This window comes from Mesoplodon bidens, assembly GCF_964165515.1.
Source record: "Mesoplodon bidens genome assembly, chromosome: 9".
Taxonomy (NCBI): domain Eukaryota; kingdom Metazoa; phylum Chordata; class Mammalia; order Artiodactyla; family Ziphiidae; genus Mesoplodon; species Mesoplodon bidens.
This window is the reverse complement of record NC_138166.1, coordinates 29,990,064-30,003,723: the sequence shown is the minus strand read 5'-3', so window position 1 is coordinate 30,003,723 and position 13,660 is coordinate 29,990,064. Positions and strand designations below refer to the sequence as shown.

Here is a 13,660-nt window from a genome sequence, read left to right as displayed (position 1 = left end):
AGGATTGAGGTTTGGGAGAGGCAGAGAGACAAGTGATAGCCTGCCTGACTGGGAATATCTGAGTTAGAACATCATGATGCACAGGGCTGTTAGGTTGAAGTGACAATCAGTAAACCCTTTGCAACAACATGTCATTTAGCTTAGATGAGCTCAGCCAGTCTACAAAGCCTTAGTGCGTTTGTGCAGCAACTTTCGAAGGAAGAAAGCTGGCAACCGTGGACAAACCCAGTCTCAAAATTTGTCTAAACTTCAGTCTTCCCAGTTTTGAATTTTATTTTTATGGGAAAACCAGCTTCCCATCAATACCCCCAGTGCATTTCTTTAAAACATATTTTACTCATGCTTATATATTTTAAATATACCTGGAGACTGTAGCTCTTCTGTAATCTTAATGGCAGTCTGCTCAGTTTTGCTCTATTAGGGTTTTGGTTTCATAAAGCATTTCCTAATTTTATCTCAACTTGCCAAAGAATGACTTGATTGTTGGTTTTTCACCTACACTGTGAGCCGTCTGGTGCTAAAGATCATTAATATTAATTGTTATCTTTCCCCAGTCAGCCAGACTTGAAAGCATCTGCCCCATTAGAAAGAGAGGCACAGAATCAATCTGCCATGTGAAGCAAGAGGCTCTGCAAAGAAAACTTTCACTGCAGAGCATTTGAAATTTGACTTTTCAACGTTTAAATGTTTAAAGGTGGTGCATATTTTCTAATTTTTAAACATGTACTGTGCTTGGATTGAAAATCATGTGGTTAGCCAATCTGTCAAAAATGTATTTGCATACTTTATTATTTTTACCTTCACTTGAGAGTATTTTTACTCTCCCTGGCTAGTGCTCCTTTACCATTTACTAGCTGTGTATGACTTCTGGGCAGGTATAAGAGGTCTTATCCGAAGTTTCCTCATTTATAAACTCGTGCGTAGTATAATTGAGCTCCTGAAGTGGTGGGGAAGATGGCATGGTGCCCCCAGGATGAACCGTTGATGCTCAGCCTCAGCACCATGCCCACTCCCACATGGGAGCCAACTTTTCCCAACAATGCAGTAGCTCACACATAACTCATTGCGATTTTAATTAATGTCAAAATAAATCAGCAAATCTGTGAATTGCCTAGCCTTGGAAATTTGTTTTCTATGCTTGTTAAGCCAGAACTTAAAAACGACAATCCCCCAAATGTAATGAGGTTTCATTTGCTTACGTTCTCTCAGTTTTACATGGCCTTTCTCAGAGGAATTGAGAGCCCCTATTGGATACAGGACCTGTTTACTTTTTTCAGCTGTTTAGGAAACTGCAGCAGGAATAGCCGTCATTTGGCAGATGGTGAGTGAGGCAGATGGGGGAAGTGGCTGGTTAAGCTGTATCATGATGTAGGCCATAAATGCAGAGAGAGAGAGTTGTAAAAAGAAAAAAAATGTTCTTTATACTTCTGTTGAGACTTCCACTTTTTAAACCGTGTTCTTAAGCAACCTTCATTAGATAAGGTAACCTGTTCTTCCATAAGGGAATATTTGAGAATGAAATCGAGTGGCTGTAAGGGCTCACTCTAGATGACTCCTTATTAACTGGACATAACTATAGAGAATTGCCTTTAATTTTGGGTCTCCTGCTTCAATATTAGACTTATCATTGCAGAAGCTGTTGTAAAGGAGAAACAGTACTTGCAGCCGACCATATGTCTAACGAGGGAACTCTTTTTAAAAATGGTATTAAGGGGCTTCCCTGGTGGCGCAGTGGTTGAGAGTCCGCCTGCCGATGCAGGGGACACGGGTTCGTGCCCCGGTCCGGGAGGATCCCGCATGCTGCGGAGCGGCTGGGCCCGTGGGCCATGGCCGCTGGGCCTGCGCGTCCGGAGCCTGTGCTCTGCAATGGGAGAGGCCACAACAGTGAGAGGCCCGCGTACCGCAAAAAAAAAAAAAACACACACACACACACAAAAAACGATATTAAGTTATGAAAGAGTTGATTTTTCTCTTTGCATTTAGAATGGCTTTTATGTTTTTCACCGTGCATATAAATTTTGTTTTGAAATGGCTGACCCACTTAATGTTTCTGGTTCCAAAAGACAATGATTTTATAATCACAGTTTTCTGGGTTTGGCTGAGTTGTAGCTACTTAGTTGTATCTTGTTTTGTTTTTGGGGGTGTGCATTGTGTGAGAGAGAGGAAAAGTTGAAAAGACTACCCTCCATGAAGGTAGAGGTGATCCTAATCCTGTTGTTTGGAGCACAGGTGACAGGGCCTAGAAGCCTCAGGAGGAAGTATTTTAGCTACAGCTCTTGTAGTCCAACATCAGGTTATTGGAAAAGACTCCAAGAGCATCTACCAGTGTTTATGAAATAACGGGATTGCAATGTGAAGCTAGAGATACTCTTTTAAAAAAATAACCGTTTTGTTTTGTGATCACTGTGTGCAAAGCATGATGATGTGTGTTGTAGAAAGGGGAAAGGAAGAGAGTAGTGGGGTTCTCAGCGTGAGAAAGGGAGTCTGCATAGCAACTTAGGGCAGTTAGGGAATAAAGTGAACAGTGGCTAGAAGAGTCAGGGCTGCAAGCATGTTCTGTATATTTCAGAGAGGAATTTCATGATGAGGCCATGCTGTGTATGACGGAAGGCCTCCTGCAGCTTAGTGTAAAAACATTTGGAGGTAATGGTCATTTCCCCACCGAAGTGTTTTTTTTTTCTTTTTGTCTCATTTTGTTACTAAAGTTTTAGATTCCCTTCAGCTGGCCCTTCTATTCTGTTACTGTTTGGACTTTACCTAGTCTTTACCATGTCAATTTAACATGTTTGTTATTGGAAGTTTAAAGCAAATAAAGCATGTTACATGACTTGCAAGCCTTTTTTTTTCTCCCCCCCCCCCCCTCTAGACACAGATAATGTACAAGTGGATAGAGCCCAAAATCTGCCGGGAGGATCTCACAGATGCTATTAGGTTGCCCCCTTCTGGAGAGAAGAAGGATTGTCCACCTTGCAACCCTGGATTTTATAACAATGGATCTTCTTCTTGCCATCCCTGTCCTCCTGGAACGTTTTCGGATGGAACAAAGGGTATGTGATATCAGTTGGTTCAAGAGTTGGACCTTGAGTAAAATAAACTTGTTGGGCCACATTGACATTGTCCTGAATTGTTTTTAAGGAAAAATTTTAAAAACACATAATTTTCTTATCTCACAGACTGAAGAAGAGCTAAGAAATATAAGGGAATTGTGAGACTGCAGTAGCTTATTCAACATAGCATAAGGATAGTTTTTAATGGCATTTTGTGTAACACACAACCTCTTAATGGGATGATGCTTTGGATATTTATAAGAAAATTCCACCAGTTTAAGTGATTATGGATAAGCGCTCCTTTTCCAGTGTGTGTGCACACATATATTGATACAAGCATAAAATACTTCTATTTCAACTGGAATGATCACATTTTATGCTATAATAATAGCAAAAATTGATTATTTTGATCAGATAGCAATTAAAATAGCTCCTAAGTAGATTGTTTCAAAGTGTACCTTTGGGAAAAATTTAGTACTTACCAAACAATAATAAAGTGGTTACGGAATTTGTTTTAGTTTTACTAGATAAAGATTACAGTGCATTTTTGTGGCAGGTATCTTACTTGAATATAGCTGTGCTGTATACTTAATGTCCAGAGCCTCTGAGAGCATAAAAAGGACTCGAGAGTTGAATTGACTTGGGTTCAAATCCACTTGCTGCATGCTACCAATAGTGTGATTTAGCCACTAATTTGAATTCAATTTTCTCATTTGTAAAATTGCAGACAATAATATCTAGCTCGTCATCACTGAGCAGGTTATATAAAAATGTCTCCTCCAGTACTTTGGTACTAGGAAATGCTTGCTCAATGAACATTTTCTCTCTCTCCCCTTCTTTTACTGTTGTGATAATTCCAGGTGTCTTGGCTAAATAAAAAAAATGATTGTAAGAGACCCTTTTATTTAGTGTCATAGATGTTCATTTAAATTAGGTATATTTATAAATCTAACTCTTTCCACACCCCCTCAGCTCCCATCATCACTTTTAAGTATAGCCAATATTTTGAATTTCAAGTAATCAGTCCATAATTAAATGGTGTAATAGTCTGCTAAGTTTAGTAACTAGTAGGAAGGGTGGAATATTTCCTTATTTATGAGGTAGAGGAAACTGATTCTAAGATCACATGTCAGTGAACTTATTTCAGAATCACCCTTCTCATGGAAAGTAATTTCAGTATTAGCAGTTATTCCCAGAAATGCAAGGAAAAATTATCTTAAAAGATTTTGTGTTCTTTTCCTTTTTCATGTTAATCAAGTATTTATGTGTATACTCTATCCAGAATTATTTTTCTTTCCAGACTGCTCTTGAAAAAGTTGTTAATTCTTAAGGGAATTTGTGGTTTACTCTCTCTCCTTTCCACTTGCCTCTCTGCTAGTTAAAGTTTAGTAGTGCTTGGAACAGAGCAAGAGGAAATTATCCAGATGTGATTTAATTGTAATTCTCTGCCCCATTTGTCTCCTGTAGAATGTAGACCATGTCCAGCAGGAACAGAGCCTGCACTTGGGTTTGAATATAAATGGTGGAATGTCCTTCCTGGCAACATGAAAACCTCCTGCTTCAATGTCGGGAATTCAAAGTGTGACGGAATGAATGGTGAGTTCAGAATCAGCCTTCTCAATGTATTTTGGTGGTAGAGACTCTTGGACTCACCTGTGTAAAAACACACTAAATATGGCTATGAGGAACTTCAATCTTATCATTTGGCTACTTGCCTGTCTTCCCAGACCTCACATAAAAATAGTAAATATGGTGTCATAGCCACATGATTGCCCTCTAAGAATATAAACTATTTTGCATTTTTTTGGAGTCAGTTTTGAAGTAGATGTTGAGGATCACCATTTATGGTTGTTATAAATACCAGAATAGATCACCAAGGGAAGCAATGAAATTTGTGTTGTTTGCCACTTGGAAGAGTCATAGTGTATATATAACACTGTATGAAAGCATTTCTGCCTGGATTGGTTTTCTGGCTCAGCACTGAGCCATGAGGAGGGGTTACATCATCTCTAACTCCCCTTGCCTATGAAGTCTATGATTGTGTTTACAAATGTATATGAACCCCACTTACTGAAAACTTGGAAACGTGGCAGAGTTCTATAGGATGGTTGCTGAATTTTATTTGTTCTTACATTTTAAGTGCATGGTGAGCCTACCACTTAGTTATTCTGCAATATTTGTTGGTCAAATGAATGACAGTATCTATGTATGTGTTTTTAAACTTGACACTAGAAATAGGTCTTATAGATACTAGGGTTTTACACTAAAATGTGCCCTTTACTTTTATAAGCTCATTGGCATTTTTTTTTATCAGTTCACTTTTTCTCAATACTGTATTTTAGATCATTGTAAAAAAAAAGCTTTCTAATCACATCTGTTTTAAATCAGCACCTATCTGAAATAAACAGGCTTGGGATGTAGGAAGTGAGATGTACACATGAGTACTCAGGTTGACAAATCGTAGGTCCTTGAATAATTTTGGTTAAACAGATGCGTGAATAAAAAAGCCTTTATACATAATGAACATTATGGAATACTATTCTTTATCAACTAATAATCCTGCTTCTGGAATTTATCCTAAGGGAGAAGAAAAAAATAACACAGCAGTAATTACCCGACTATAAGGGTTTATGTTCCAAAAAGATCCTGTGGTTGAACTCTAAGTTGAGGAAGTTTGACATAGGAAAAATAAGAATGGGAATGTATTGAAAGCACTGATACATTTGTGTGTGTGTGTGCATGTGTGTGTATTCACTTATTAGTGAAGATTATCTGAAACTTTTATTTAGTCTTTTAAAGAAGACTAGTCTAACTCTCATAACAATATTTGATTTAGCCACTTGCTTACTCATTCACTAGAGGCTGTAATTTAAATTTTTTCTGATTTTCAGAAATGTTCAATTATTAATTTAAAAAGTATACATCTCTGCAATATTTAGTATGTGATATTGAAAGAGCAGACAGTAATGTGAAAAATACAGAGGTAAAAGGTGATGTATATTTTTGTGACTGGTGGTTCAGTAACCAACCTTGGGAAAAGCAGTGCTCAAAATAATGGGGGTCAAAGCGAGAGGCCCAGGGCAGCCTGTCTCATGAAGTCGTTACTCCATCATGGAATTAAAGTGGATGTGCTTTGACTAACTTGACTGTGTGACTTGCAATACTTTGAGGTTCTTTTGTATTGTCAATCTGAATTTACCACAGTTGTGGAACAGATATGTAGAAGTACATCTTCATGTACTGGAATTCTGCCCAAGAGGAATTCAGAGTTGTAAACAAATTAGTGTTTATTCATGAAGCTTTCATTGAGCATTACCTATAATACCAAAAATGGAAATAATCTAAATTCCAGCAATCTGATAATGTTTACAAAAGTTATGCTGTACTAATTGGATGAAATGTTATGTAATCATTAAAAATGACAGCAGATGGAAAACAATTGGGCAGCGTTTCAAGCATTTTGAATGGTCCCATTCTCCAACCCAATAATTCCACTTCTGGGAATTTATACCAAGGAAACAATGTGGTGTAAAGAAAGAAATTATGCACAAATATGTTAATTTTAGTGTTATTTATGAGAGTCAAAAATATGAGAAAACAAAGTTTTCAACAATGGGGTATGATTAAATAAAATGATGATATAACCATACAACATATTGTTAACTCTTTAACACTAGATATAGAATGGAAGTATTTTTGATATAATGATTATTAGAAAAGTGAGAAGATAATACTAAATGAAAAACAGAAAAAACAGTAAATTATACAATAAAACCTGAAGTGTGTATATATATATATATATATATATATATATATATATATATATATATATTTATTTATTTATTTTTATTTTATTTATTTATTTTTTTTGTGGTACGTGGGCCTCTCACTGTTGTGGCCTCTCCCGTTGCAGAGCACAGGCTCCAGACGCCGCAGGCTCAGTGGCCATGGCTCACGGGCCCAGCTGCTCCGCGGCACGTGGGATCTTCCCGGAGTGGGGAACGAACCCGCGTCCCATGCATCGGCAGGCGGACTCTCAACCACTGCGCCACCAGGGAAGCCCAACCTAAAGTATATTTTTGAGAAAATTATGCATTAGAAAAAGAGAGAAAAGAAACACACTGAAATGTTCAGTTTATCACTTGGGGGTGGGAGGTTTCTGAGAAGTCTGAATTACTTCATTTTTTTCATTTCGTTTACTCTAATAAATATTCCTCATGTATACACATTGCTTTCAAAATCAGGATAACAGCACAAAATATTTGTTTAAAAATATTTTTATTTGACCCAGTAGTTCTTTTACTGGTATTCTTTTCTAGAAAAATACAGAAAAACTTTACCCAAAATATCTCCATTATAGTGTCACTTCTGCTCGCTAAAAGGTAAAACAATCCAAATGGTTACATTGAATGTATGGTCAATAGGAGGTAAGTCCTATGGTATGAGTGATTTAGTAAATTATGGGAATTAATTACATCTGTCTACATGATAAACTATTAATTTAGTCATTTAGCATGTTGGTGAAGACTTTATACATAAAAATGCTTATGCAATAATGTTAATTCATAAAACTATGAAACAAAATGTTATCAACAATAAGATCTCAGTTATGTAAAAACATGTATGCATCAAAAAGATAGTGAAAAGCAACACCTCAGAATGTTAACAGTAGTTTTTTCTGAGTGATGAGTTTATAAATAATTTTAGTTTTCATCTTCAAATTTTTCTGTAGCTTTCAAAATTTTATAATAAATATAAATATGATTTCTAAAACAAAAATAAATCTTAAAATAGAAATTGTGGGGCTTCACTGGTGGCGCAGTGGTTAAGAATCCGCCTGCCAATGCAGGGGACACAGGTTTGAGCCCTAGTCCGGGAAGATCCCACATGCCACGGAGCAACTAAGCCCGTGCGCCACAACTACTGAGCCCGCGCTCTAGGGCCCGCAAGCCACAACTACTTAGCCCACGTGCCACAACTACTGAAGCCCATGAGCCTAGAGCCCGTGCTTCACAACAAGAGAAGCCACCGCAGTGAGAAGCCCACGCACTGTAATGAAGAGTAGCCCCCGTTCGCTGCAACTAGAGAAAAGCCTGTGCACAGCAACGAAGACCCAACGCAGCCAAAAATAAATAACTAAAATAAATAAATTTATTAAAAAAATAGAAATTGTGTATAGAAACATGGAAAATGTAGGATTCATTCTGAGGGATAAAGCAAAAGACAAAGGTGCTACAACAATGTATCACAAACTGGGGGGTTTAAAACAACAGAAATTTACCCTCTCACTTTCCAGAGACTAGAAATTTGAAAGGCAGGTATGGGCAGGGTCGTGTTCCTTCCGAAGCAAAGCGTCTGTAGGAAGACCCTTCCTTGCGTCTCCTAAGTTCTAGTAGCTCCAGGCACTCTGTGGCTTGTGGCAGCGTAGCCCGTCTCTGCCTCTGTCTTCGTGTGAGCATCTTTGCCTTGTGTCTCTGTGTCTTTACATGGTGTTCTTCCTGTGTGTCTGTGTCTAAATCTCTCTCTTCTCATAAGGACACCAGTCATATTGGATTAAGGCTCACCCTAAGGACCTCATCTTAACTTGATTATATCTGCCAAGACTCTATTTCCAAATAATGTCCATTCCTGTGTACTGGGGATTAGAATATCAGTATATGTTTCTTGGGAGGGGATACAGTAAAACCTGCGGCAACAGGCAATGTTCAGACATGAGAAATATTTGTTTCCTCTTGCAAGGATGTTGGTCCCCTGCAAACCTCCATGCTTGTCATCCATGTACTCCTTTCTTTTCTTTGGCCTTCTCTGCTAGTCCATTGCCCTGCATGCCAGCTGAGCACTAAGAAATGATCTTAGAAGAAACCTTTGTAAGTCCCCCCTTTCTTGGTGTAGAATTCCTCCATGTGGGAATATCCCTCTCCCTGTGGCCCCCACCACAAGTTTTCAGTCTCTCTATGCTTAACTGTGTCTCACATTACTTACACTGTAGTCAAGGGCCTGGTGTCCCACTGGGTCAGACTGTTTTGTGGCTGTCCTACTCTTAGCATTAGGAAGTGATAGCTGCTTATCTCTCTTTTCAACCACGTGAACCTTTAGAGAGCAAAACAGTTGGCGTTTCTCTCTTACTCAGGCAGCTTCGTACATAACCATTTTTCGAACTAGCTTGATTTATGTATGTGCCACACATCACCTTTCTATGAACTGCTGATGATAACATTTCGAACATTGCCACATCACCAGTACAGCACTGATATTAATCTCTTTCCCAGTTTCTCTCTTATGCCTGTTCAAGTAGCAGAAGTTGACATTTCCTTTTGGAGGTACATGTGTCCATGTTAAGCATTGCCATTCGTTAATAACCTTGCTTGATGGTGTGTGAGGGCTGCATCCCCTTTCCTCATTTCATGGTGGCCATTTCCGCCCATGGCATGCTGATTGTTTCTCTGCAGAAGACAGACCTCACGTCACCTTTTATGTGCATCTCTATTACCTCATACTATTAACAGTTGTTAGCTATGTCTCTCATAGTCTACTGATTCCATAGTGAGGGTGGACCCAGTCTTGTCTTTCTATCCCTAAAGTAGGTCATGGTTCGTGGCATTCAGTGAAAGCCAGTTCAGTGAGTGAGTAAGTGAGTGAATGCAGAACAGGGGTTAAATTAGGGAACAACAATACAACAAACTCTAAGAAAGAGCTCCAGACCCCGCATCTTCATTAAGTAATTTGAAGTTTCTATTTCCCTTTGGTTACCTGAAGACTAGGATGTTTTCATCTTAGTAAATGGAAATGGATAAAGACCGTCTGTTCTAGTTTAAAAAAATCATACCTCATTGAGAAAACTGTTGTTAATTTGACCATTAAATACCTTTGATGCAAAAATATGCATTACTTGATTCTTCCTGGAGAATCATATGCAACGTTTTTATTGGTATCTAGGAGTCTACTTCTGCATGCAGTTTGCACCTGCAATCTAAAATTGGGAATTCCTTTTTTGTGGCCTTATATAAAAAGATTGTCGGAAATCATTACTGGAATTTTTACTGACAAAGATAACCTTTATCATTTCTAGGTTGGGAGGTGGCTGGAGATCATATCCAGAGTGGGGCTGGAGGTTCCGATAATGATTACCTGATCTTAAACTTGCATATCCCAGGATTTAAGTAAGGAAAACCAATTCTGATTCCCTTCTGTAGGAATCCTCATGCCTGTTTCCCTACAGAAATAGGTGAAGTAGGGCTGCCTTTATAAAAAATATATTAATATTGTGGTGTACATAGCAAATAACAAGCTGTGTAGGATAATGTATTATATTTAAGAATATCTATAGAAACTATAACTATTAATTGTATGTTAGTTATATGAAGCCAAAGTTTTAAAAAATACTCTATCCAAATATTGCAAAAACCGTGACTCTTGGATGCTTAATTCAGAGATCTTAGTCTAAGTCATTTGCAGGAGAATCTCTTGATTTATTTATTTGTTTTTCTTGCAGTTCTGTCTGTAAAGTAGTATGTTACAAATTGTTTAATCCTTTTAGCCCCCCATGTTGAATTGCCCAGCAGGAGTCTTTTTCTTGCTGTAGGCTGGGTGGCAGCATTTACACCAGGAGATCTGAGCATATTACCATGGTTGTGTAGACTCCGTGCAGCAGTAGACTGCACGGAGAGAAGAGCGTGGCTTTCAGCTTAATGAAAAAAGTGACTTAACTTTTTCCCACTGTATTCAGAACATGCTGTAAATATTGCAATTTTAATCTGTTAAATAGACCACCGACATCGATGACGGGAGCCATGGGCTCTGAACTGGGAAGAATAACGTTTGTGTTTGAGACCCTCTGTTCAGCCGACTGTATTCTGTACTTCATGGTGGTAAGTGGAAGAGGGGCTCTCACAGGTGGATTTCTACGCTTAGTGTTCTCTTTCAAGTGTGACCCTATTTATACAAATTGCGATAAGAATCCCATTTTTCTTCCCATTTTTAGGGTCTTCCAAAGACATTAAAAAGATATCTAAGGAACTCATTAAACATTGTGTGGTGAAGTCCACAAAGAAAGTGTTCATTCCTTGTGGAGAGAACTGAGTGATGGGGCCTGGGTGACAGACAGAAGCCAGGAAATATCAATTCCATAGGAGAGTCCTTCAGAAAAATATGCCACCAGCAGAGTGAAAATTCTCCCCTAGTAACCATTCAGCAATTCAAACCATCAGGAGGGAAAAGCATGTATTAATAAGTGAGGGCACAAAACAGTGGAGGTGGAGAGCTTTGGGGAAAATAACCCTCTTCCTTGTTAAGTAAATAAATGTAGACAAAGGATTTTGCTATGTACATGTCATAATTTTGCCCATTTTTTTCCTAGATGTCCTGTAAATCTCAACTAATACCTTGAGAAAGAGTAGTAACACAAAATTTACTTAAGACCCCAGGGAGGTATTAGAAGGTTGTTGGCTCAGACTTTAATGTTATAATTAAGTAGTGACTTCATAGACATGATTTGGTTTTGCTTTTTTCCAACAATCCTTTAGTAGCTAGTTAACAGTCCATTAACAGTTTCCTCCATGATATACAAGATATATGGAGATTTAAATATTTGTTCATGATTACTAATAGCTTAAATGAAGGCAGACTTTCGTTCTGAAAAAAAAAAAGGACTTTGTGGTAGTCAAAGAAGATGAATAATCTTCGGCACGTCTATATGTGACACCACAAATAACCGAGAAGTCTTCGGCTCTCTTAGCTCTCCCTCCTTATTTCTTCAATGTATCAGTTCCTCTTCATACTGAGTGCCATTAATGACAATTCAGACTCCCATTATCTCTCAGCAATAGTCCCTATGTATTCTTCTCATCCCCATCCTCTCATAAATGCTGTTGTCAAACTTATCTTTATAAACATAAAAACAATAGTAGAGGCAGCCACAACAAATCTACCCCCTCATCCTTAGTGGCTTTTTATTGCCTGTGGCAGTGGTTCTCAAAGTGTGGTTCCTGGACCAGCATCGTCTGGGAACTTGTTAGAAATGCACATTTCTGAGCCCCTTCCTAGTCTTTTTTTTTTTTTTTTTTTTTTTCTTGCGGTACACGGGCCTCTCACTGTTGTGGCCTCTCCCATTGCGGAGCACAGGCTCCGGACGCGCAGGCTCAGCGGCCATGGCTCACGGGCCCAGCCGCTCCACGGCATGTGGGATCCTCCCAGACCGGGGCACGAACCCGTGTCCCCTGCATCGGCAGGTGGACTCTCAACCACTGCACCACCAGGGAAGACCCCGCTTCCTAGTCTTAATGAGACACTCTGGTGATAGGGCCCAGCATTCTGTATTTTAGCAAGCCTTGAGGTTGGTTCTGAAATGCAGTAAAGTTTGAGAACCAATAGCCTATGAATACACTTAAAATTCCTTAGCATGGCATCTGTATGGCTTTTGTACTCTTTGCTCAGCCTCTGTTACCAAACTGCTGTTACTACTCACCCCTCTTTAGACACCCTGAATTTGTTAGTGGAACACTGTACTTTTTCACTTCTCATGCCTTGACACACTCTAAGCTAGAATGACTTTCTTCATTTTGCTCTATTGTCTGGTGAACTCCTGTTCATACTTCGAGGGCAGCTCAAACCTCACCTTTTCTGGGAAGCTTTCTGTTATTCCTTTAAGTAAAGTTAACCACTCTCTCCAGTGTGCTCCTAAAAGCCTTTGAGAAAACCCTACTTTAATTATGTGAATGTATTCATATATTTGTCTCTCTCTGTTGATCTAGCATTCCTGAGGGTAGGGATCATAGATATTTATTTTGGTAAATCAGTCTTAAGAGGTTTTTGCTCATAGCTGGATCCGTTAGTTTTCTTTACTCTGTGATTTGATTTCTGCACAGCAATCTTTGAGATATCATCACCTAAATAACACATCAAAATGCTTTCAAAATCATGTAGTGTTTTACAAAGGTAAGGTGGTATTATTTGCAGTAATGCAGTATGTTCCATTTATTATGGGAATGAACATCCAGAAAGTGTTCAGCAAAACACTGTCTGTATACTATGAGCTCCTTTTAGGAAGTGGCACGTGTGATTATTTGGTTGTTTGGTAATGTGGGGAATTCTGTAACGTATGACAGGTGTATTCTGTTGTTCCTACTTGTGGTGTGAACTCAAGACGCATGTCTTTATAGCATATCTGATTACTTTATAACATGCTTGTCATCAGCGTTTATATCATAGAAAGAAAGAGACATGTCTTGAGCCATGCCACTGTATTATCAACATCTCGGATAGCTAACAGAAACCTATCCAGATTCCTAAGTCATCTATTAGGGTTTCTGCAGGGAAGACTAATTAGAAAATTCAGAATTAGTCTTGGTTTTCCATTTCAAATAAATTAGATGTGTATTACATTATTTGCTTTGCTTATTGCATTTGCTTTCTGACCATGTTAATGACATAATATTGGTGGAATGTCACACATTTATATAATATTCTAAATATTGAATTTAGCTAAGGAAATCAGAAATAAAATGTTACACAAATTAATCTTTTTGGAATTCAAGTATAAGCAAAAGACGATTACATGAACATAAATAACATTCTAGTTAATCTGCACTGGAAATTGCAAGTATAATTCAGGGAGA

At 38.4% G+C, this 13,660-nt stretch overlaps 1 protein-coding gene across 1 annotated transcript in view; it reads left to right on the top strand.

Annotated features, from left to right (window-relative positions):
* The window catches only part of ELAPOR2 (endosome-lysosome associated apoptosis and autophagy regulator family member 2), a 187,896-nt gene that overhangs the window by 137,604 nt on the left and 36,632 nt on the right, over positions 1-13,660 (top strand). Inside the window, exons 9-12 of the mRNA XM_081243695.1 lie at positions 2,867-3,047; positions 4,515-4,643; positions 10,117-10,207; positions 10,813-10,915. Of these exons, the coding sequence (XP_081099821.1) occupies positions 2,867-3,047; positions 4,515-4,643; positions 10,117-10,207; positions 10,813-10,915 (504 nt within the window). The remainder of the gene's footprint in view (positions 1-2,866; positions 3,048-4,514; positions 4,644-10,116; positions 10,208-10,812; positions 10,916-13,660) is intronic.